We start from the raw sequence: 8,745 nt of genomic DNA, 5'->3' as shown, positions 1-8,745 counted from the left end.
AAATCTGATACTGTGTGTTATTCATGTTCATTACTGTCAAGCTCAAAAAATTATATAAAAGAACCATCAAAACACAATTAATGTAGTTCTCGTGCATTTTATTCAAAGCCACTTGAAGACGTGCGATAGCTCTGTGAATCACAAAAGGCTGTGTTTAATAAGTAAATATATCAAAATGCACGTGCAGCTCCAGCGATCTCATTTACAAACACACACTCACGGCTATTTGTAGCCTTCACGCGGAGTGCAATATTTGAGTGTTACTCACGAACAACATCTCAGAGGTAGATGCTCAATAGTTGGGTTCAATATGCATTTAGAATGGCACCGGAGGTGAATTTTACCAGAATTTGAATAAGAAGCGAATTAAACTACTGTGAACTAGCCTACAAACACACACATACAGGACTTCCTGGAGAGTTCAGAATGTCAAAATAAAGTTAAAGGCGCACGATTGAGATGTATTACTATATATTACTATTATAATATATTATTATTTGTTTACAAATGATAATATTTAAGTTGAATAGGTTCCAAACAAAACTGTGTGAATGAAAAGTGAGCTGATATCGTACAACTAAATTGAACAAAAAAAGAGATCTGAATCCTTTAAAGTCCAGTTACAATGGATTTTGATTTTTTCTCCATAAGGACCAAGACAGATTTCCATCCAAAAGGATCAGTTTCAAGTATTCAGTGTGTGATGACTAAGGGGAATGACAAGCTTCTGTTCCCTTTCTCACCAAGCAAATACTAATGCAAATATTTAAGTCAAACCTTTTAAAATTGAATGGGACCTTGTTCAGTATAAATTCCATGAAAATACAGTGTAAAGTCCATTTGATAAATTCTTAAATCTTTTTAAAGAGTTCATGTTGAACAGAGTGCATTTACCTGATTCAAATGATGTTAACAGTTCTGCTTCACTGAAGATGCAAATGCAAAATATTTCAATGTCTATCTCACACATAGTTAGCTTACAGTGTTTACTACCTCCTTGAGCAAAATATCCAATGTAATTTCTTTTTTCTTTAAAAAAAAAAAGATTGTTGAAGCAACCCTCAAGATTTTACATAAAGCTTTTACTAACAAATTAGTCTTGCAAAAGTGAAATTTACATTAAAGTGTACATTTAATTAATAAATTACACAAATAAGCAATTTGCGTGGCCGGGCCGTGAGGGTGCACAATAAGCGGAAGAGAGATAAGAGGAGCCAGGGATGCCAGTGAGAGAGATAGACACACATGGATCTGTGTATGTGTCATTGCCATCTGTTGTTATGTTCCAGTTCAGTGTTTATGTTATAATTAAAGTCTTGTTAATTGTGAACCCGGTTTCTGCTTCCTCCTTTCCCAATGAACAAGAGGCTTGTCTGCCACACTCCTCTAGACTCTGCATATGGCAAGTGAAGAGTTCATGTAGCTTTTTATGTACATTTAAATAAGCATAGAGACAGGCACTTCTCTAAACACCTCACATTCTTTATGCATTCAGCATGCATCAACATTCATTCTGGCTCAAAGTATTTATTTTAGTCTAACATAACTTCCTACTACACAGAATTTGACTTGAGCTTTAACATCTTCCGAATACAGTCATCATGTTAGCATTTATTCATCAAAGAACTGAGAAAAGAGAGTTAAAAGGAAAAGAATCTGGTCTATTATGACTATCATGGTTCTACAGTATGTATCCATCTGTTAGCTATAAAGACCATTTCAAACTTCATTCTCAGCAACTCAAGCAAATTGAGTTGCTTGATGGAAAGCAATGTTGAAATACAAATGGCACGGGATAACTACAATCCAGTCATGAGTTGCATTTTAAAAAGCCCAAAGACTGACCATGGGATCTCAACCACTAAGGGTTACTTCAAAATGATCCACTGACACCAAGACAGAGGACATCTTCTTCATAGAGGGTTTGGAAATGTCAACTGTGATTGGTTTAATGGGGACACTCTCACGTTCGTATACTGTTGAGTAAAGGAATGTCAGATGTGACTGGCACACCCGTTTCCTGGAAACTTGGAGAGTATGCTGCAGGAAGAGAGAAAAAAATTTAGTAAAAATAAATTGAAAAACAGAATAAATATGCAATTTCTAAATTGCATGTTTATTCAATATGTTAATTATTTATAGCAACTCTAAATGTTGCTTATATTTATGACACTTTAAGACCAAGTAAAGCTCTAAGACAAAAAAAGTCCAAAACTTCCTGTAGTGTAGACTATGACATTAATGCCAGGGAAAGTGTAAAGGGTGAATGGTCTCTGGAGCTAAAAAACATTTGTTTTTGTTGCTTAGTTGTCATTTGTCAGAAAAAGGCTTATGATGCTTAAACACACATAGACACACAAATTTTAATTATTAGACTTGTCTCAGTCGTGAACAGCTTGGTGATCAATGGTTCAATGACTCATTCAAAATACATAAAAGATGATCATTTATCGCCACCTACTGGCTTAAAGGTGTAATTTACAGAAATGGTCGCCAAACTAATCATTTTGTTGAATGAAAGACTCAAGTCACTGGGATCATTCAAATTCACAACCACTAAAGAGTACAATGTGGTAAAGTCCTTCAATCTTTGTGCTGTTTCTGGTTGTGTGTAGCACCTGCTGCTCTGCACATCCTTCTGACGAATTATGACGTTAAAAACAAAAGACTAAAGTTAAATTTAATCAAAACCCCTGATCATCATCTTATCAGTTTGTGAAGAACATTTTAGCATGGATTGTTTTGTGAACTTGTGATTGTCACAATGTATTTAGGGCTGGGCGAAATATCAAATATTCAATATAATATTAGGCGACATCTTGAATATCTCCTTTATTAAGGGCCAAGCACTGAAGGTCTACTTGTGTAATTTTAATGGTCAAAGTATGCTTTTTTTTCATATACCGTTACAGGTTGTGCACTTTCAAGGGTTTTAGCCTTTCAAAAGTATACTTTATTGACAGTGCGCTTGTGCGGACATGTTTAACACATGCACCCTATGACTGGTTTGTGATACTCCTTAGTACAGTCAACTGCAGGTACATGCACAGATGACACAACACAGACAAGCACAGGTGCGGGAGGTTACAAAAGCCGGGCTGCATGTGTGGACCGTTCCGATGTCAATGAACTGTGTGCAAGATGTAGTAGCCTGTGGAAAACTAAAGTATACCTAAGAAGAGAAGGTGGAAAATGCTCATGAAATGCTAAATTATGATTGCTTTGGCACAAAAAAATTACATTATAAGTGAGCACAGGAAAATAAACGTATTCAAAAAATTATGATCTAACCTCTTTAAAGCAAGCATATAAAGCTTAAGCAATACATGTGTGCGGTATACTCGTAAAGGTTTTAATGGCATAGGCTACAGACTAAACATACAACTGTTGCTTGCCAACATTGTAGAGCATTAAAAAGGCATCAAGCAAACAGAGAGGGGTAAACCAGCACTGATGAGGAAAAGAGAGACATTCAAATTCAGAGGAGTGTAACTGATCAGATGTCCTCACACAAGAGAGCATTGTTTATGACAATGAGCTGGTTACATCACAAACCCCTTAAACTTGCCACACACCCACACTCATTCTTCTACAGCAGTATATAGAGCTGATATGGGCACTCAACAGTCTTTAATATAAGTACAGAGCTGCCCACATCCCTACTACGCTAACTTTACACAATAAGCTTGAGCTGCTAGGTAAGTTAGTGTAAGCTTTTGCTAAGTATTTGCTAAGTTTATGCAAAACCAACTGTGGATAAATAAAAAAAAAACCTGTCAAAAACATGTCCAGGTAACATTTCACCTCAAAATCAAAAGAAAGTAAAAATTAGCCTCTTTTAGGACCATTGCATTGTGAAATTATTTTCATGACAATTAAAGACCTTGCGCGTGTTGAGGCTTCACATTATTCTCTGTGGCATCCATGCACAACTCACCATGCACCCCACCGCGAGCGAACCACATTATAGCGACCATGAGGAGGTTAACCCAACGTGACTCTACCCTCTCTTGCAACCGGGCCAATTGCTTGCTTAAGAAGCCTGACTGGAGTCACTCAGCACACCCTGGATTCAAACTTGCAACTCCAGGTGTGGTGGTCAGCAACTTTACTTGCTGAGCTACCCAGGCACCCTAAAATAGGCTTTATTTTAAAATACTATAACTTTTTTTTTTTTTTGCTTTTTGGGGTCAAATGTGACCTGGACATGTTTTGGTGGGATTTACCCACTTACTTGTAGTGCTAAAGTAAAGCTGGGTTAGACACCCTGTCATGTCATCCATTTCTTGCAGTCACAATTTGCAGCCTCTGTTTGCCTACGATTATGCACTAAGAAAAATCTGTGTAAACAGTTCATAAAACCAAATGTGCAACTTACACTGGTTACTGTTGTTGCGTAACTTCCTGGCTTCTATGTCATCTGACCTCTCCATTGAAATCTGCAGCTCTAAAAAGAGAATAAAGTGGTTTCATTTACTAATTAAGCCCTTATTTTATGCCACACATGGTGTGCAGTGATTTAGAGGTTAAATTGCGATGCTAGCAGACATATTGATTATTACTGATTGATTGGTAACTCTTCTATTCAGTATGTGCATGAGACCTGTGGATCAAATCAGAAAGGTCAGAAACTTCCATAAAGAGTCTTTAAAAAAAGTCATATTTGAGGCATATTAAGAGTTTTGAAGATACTGTCTTATATGGGCTTGAATTAAAGCAATATAGCCAAACAATATGGTGAATCCTTATGTAATTCCAGTATATATATATATATATATATATATATATATGGCAAAAAAACTAAAAAATAAATAATTAAAAATACAATTTAGTCACCATTTACTCACCCTCATGGCATACCAAACCTGTATAAACATTTATGCTGCCATACAATAAAGGCATATTGTGTCTAGATGCTGTCAAGCTACAAACTGGACAAAAAAAGAAGCACTATCAAAGTACTATTATCATTAGTTGTTACCATTAGCATTGGATTACTGGTTAAATCCATTTTTGATATCAGAAATGGACATTTGCACTAGCAACAATGTAATTATTGATTTCAAAATAATTCTTACTAGTACATTTCTGATATGCATATTTGGAATTTTAACTAGCAAGAAATGAATTATAGATATATGTAATTGTGTTTTGAACAGAAGTGATTGACAGATCATTGTGAAGTTCTACTAAATGCAGTTACAGATTTCAATAATAAAGCAATAATATCCATTTTGGATATCAAGAATGGTTATTTCTGTCAGTAATGACTTCATTTTTCAAGTGCAATTGTAATTACTGATATCTAAAATGGTCATTTTCTCTAGTAGTAATTCCATTGCTGATTTTAAGAATTAGCATTTTAACTACTGAAAACTAAATTTCAGATATCTAAAACTAATATCCTGCACGTGATTAAATGTCAAAAGGGCTTGCATAAATGGCATTGGTTCTTACATATCACACACCTAATCACTAAATTGAATGCTTGAAAATGCATATGTATCACTGACTACATTTACATGGACACCAGAAAGTAGGTTATTGCGAGAAAGTGGCGTCACCATTTACATGCACTGTTTAAGCGGAGTACTCTTAACTCCTGTAAACATGCGGCTCGGTCAGTAAACAGCTTTCTTCACAGCAATGCAATTTCCTCGCAACGCTTGTGTAAATAAAAAACATGGCATCCAAGGAAGACTTAGCTGTTTTATTCTCCATTGCTATATCTGGAATAAAATATTTCCTCACAAGAAGCTACAGCGTGGCTTCAAAAGACTTGGCATATAGTGTATGGACTATATTTATGATACTTTTATTGGGCTTTTTTGGAACTCAGCAGTATCTATCTCTATTCACTTTCATTATATGTAAAATAGCAGCTTGATATCCTTGGCCTCGTTGACACCTTGCATTTACATGCATTTCATATCCAGATACTTAGTATCTGGATATTCTTTAGCTGGATTGCAGTTACACCTTGCAGTCAAATTCCAGTGGAATTTGGAGTTAAACAGGTTTAAGGACATGAGGATAAGAATTTGAATGTTTGGCTATACGATGCCATTAACATTCGTAAGAGGCCCATAGGGAATCAGAGTGGACATCTAAAATGTTAACGACTAGACCGTGATGAAAACAAAGAGAAATGCTTTTTTTCACTCACTCCCATTGCTGATGGAATTGAAGCTGCTCTTCTGGCTATTCCTCTTGCTGTTCCATGTGTCATTACCACTATCTCGTTGCAGCTCCTGAGGCCTGAACTGCGGCTTCTTCTTGCTCTTGCGTGTGCTGATGCGAATAATTTCGCGCACCAGCCTGCCCTTGGCCTCCTGCTCCTCCATGTTGTGCTCCTGTACGATATCCGAGATCAGCTGACTGATCTCTCGCGAACGCCGGAGGAACATGGAGTCTGAGGTGCATTTGGCCAACTCGTTGATCTCAAACTCCGAGAAGACCTCCATAAGCTTCCGTGTGATGAGTTTATCCACATCTTTAGTCAGGTCGTCATCGATAAAGTGGTCTTCTGGTAAGCCACTTAAGTAGGTAGGACTGTCCATTGCGATTTTAGAGGTGGAAAATGAGAGGTGCTCTTCATCGTCTTCAATGACTGATGTATCCACCTTGACACCTCCAATACGGATGTCAGAATAGAATCCGTTCTCATCATTTGGAGATCTAAAAGACTCCTCCACTTGTACGTTGACAGGTGAACTGTCACTCGAAACCAGACAGGGCAAACGCTGGCATACGCGGTACAATCCACAAGTCAAGACGCTACAAAAGAGCTTCCTGCATCCTGCCACAGATGTGCAAGGTCCACACGTACAGGTCCCCGACACTGGCTCTTCTTTGACGGGAAGAAATTTTACAGTCTCTGGCCCCGTAGTGTTTCCATTTGCATCTTTGTGATTGACTTTGTGGCATCCTCCAAGATGCTGGATCTCAATCTCCTCTGGGTCAACACAACGTTCTTGGTAAGGCCCTTCCTCAAGGGGACTACTGGCCCAGGACAGGGATCTCTCCATAGGGACAACTGATCAATGGGTACTTTAAGACATTTAAATCATTAGTCATTACAGCATGATTCTCTGTAAAGCCGCTTTCAAACGATGTGTATTGTGTAATGACTTGACAACCCTCTGCCCAAACCGACCTCTGGTGGATGATTTTACGTTTGGTTACCGGTCACTGGGTCGAAACCTCAGGGTCTGTTAAAGAGAAAGAAACATTACAATGAGGAGGGAGAAACTGGATTGGGAAGGAGATTTCATCAACAAAAATACTTTGTTTTGCAGACACATTACACATTACTAATGCCAAAACTTCCCCAAGAGGTGCAAACCAACCAGTTTCAGAGCTTGTGTTTGTTTTGATGGCTGTTGTGTTAATAAGATGTGAAAAAAGTGAAAGTAAAACTTAAGCTTGACAACCTTTACTGCTTTTGTAAAAGCAGATGATACTGACACACCTAGCTATTTTAAGAAGATTTGCTTCTATATTCAGTATTGATATGTATGATGTCATATAAACAACAGTATTTAAATACCTTAACTCCAAAAATAATAATAATAACTTTGATTAAAGGGTATTGCAAAACAGCAGATTTTTTTAAGAGATATTGTGCATACATGCAATCTTTACAACAAATATATTTTTTATTATTAATACATTTACAGTTTGAAAAAAGAAGTACAAGCGAATTTAAAACTTTTGCTTTTAAAAAACTGAATTATCATCTGTCGATTTTCGATTGTTAAGCAAACATTTGCATTACAAGCTCTTAGAGATGCAAATATCTATAATATTTATTAACCTTTTTCAACAAAACGATAAGCATAAACTCGTGTTGGACTTGTTAGATAAGCCTGCAAATATATGCAGAGTAAAATGTCATGTATGCACTATAATATCCATAAAACATTTAAAAAAAATTACTTACACATTCAAAAAAAGCAAAAAACAAAACAAAAACATGATGCGGTTTCCATTTTCCTTTACAAATCCAGTCACAAATGAGGCTTTTAGGGAAAACTGAACGAGTTTACCACTAGACAACACTTTAACAAAACCTAAACCTTTTCCTGTATAAGATCAATGAAAATGAACAATAGTTGTTATTGTTGGACTTTACTCACAACATATGGAGGAAATGTCGCAGTCTGACGGTTTTTACGGTTCTCCCGGAAGTCCGGTGCGCTCACCAAGGTTATTTGACCTGCATTTCACCTTTATTTATTAAATACTTGGGTAGCTGTCGATTAGTAGGTTTAATTTTATATTAAAAAGAGCAAAATGTCAAGGAAAAGTAACTCGACGGCGGTTTGCACTTCATTCTCGTCGTGCCTGCCTACTCCAATGAACACAGGTAAATGTACCTGATTCAACAGGTAGCCTCAGGACATGGACGACGATGACGTCATTTACAAATTCTAATCAGTTACCTTATTGATCTTCAACCAGATACCTTTGAAAACAAGGGTACAGTTTTTGGTGGAAATCTGATTGAATAATAAATCAGACTGAAAAATATCTGTGGAGGTTTGAATATAATGTTTGGTCAGTGCACGCAGCCTTTGAGTTGTTTTAACCAACAGATGGCGCCAGTGTTCCTCAGTTCTTCAAAATGTAGGCCTATCCCCCTCCTCTTCCACTCCCCCTTTTTTCCTTGAGCATGGCTATTTACGGAATAGCATACTACTTCTGTATGTGTACTGTACGCAGTAGGTGATTTTTATGTGCGTT

General features: G+C 37.0%; 1 protein-coding gene across 2 annotated transcripts; it reads right to left on the bottom strand.

Moving 5' to 3' along the window:
• Positions 1 to 1,063: 1,063 nt before the first annotated feature.
• On the bottom strand, positions 1,064 to 8,369 carry LOC127619966 (keratinocyte differentiation factor 1-like). Of its 2 annotated transcripts, none has more exons than XM_052093010.1 (4): positions 8,139 to 8,369; positions 6,167 to 7,211; positions 4,379 to 4,447; positions 1,064 to 2,040 (listed from the first exon to the last, which is right to left on the bottom strand). In XM_052093010.1, the coding sequence occupies exons 2-4, from the start codon at positions 7,026 to 7,028 to the stop codon at positions 1,964 to 1,966; spliced, it is 1,008 nt and encodes a 335-aa protein (XP_051948970.1). In that variant the 5' UTR covers positions 7,029 to 7,211; positions 8,139 to 8,369; the 3' UTR covers positions 1,064 to 1,963. The 2 variants fall into 2 exon arrangements, with proteins under 2 accessions (XP_051948970.1, XP_051948971.1); XM_052093011.1 differs by lacking the exon at positions 8,139 to 8,369 and adding an exon at positions 7,943 to 8,123.
• Between the last annotated feature and the right edge of the window lie 376 nt (positions 8,370 to 8,745).

The sequence above is a fragment of the Xyrauchen texanus genome, chromosome 26 (genome assembly GCF_025860055.1).
Source record: "Xyrauchen texanus isolate HMW12.3.18 chromosome 26, RBS_HiC_50CHRs, whole genome shotgun sequence".
Classification (NCBI taxonomy): domain Eukaryota; kingdom Metazoa; phylum Chordata; class Actinopteri; order Cypriniformes; family Catostomidae; genus Xyrauchen; species Xyrauchen texanus.
The sequence above is the reverse complement of the archived record's forward strand: the minus strand, read 5'-3'. Positions and strand labels throughout refer to the sequence as shown.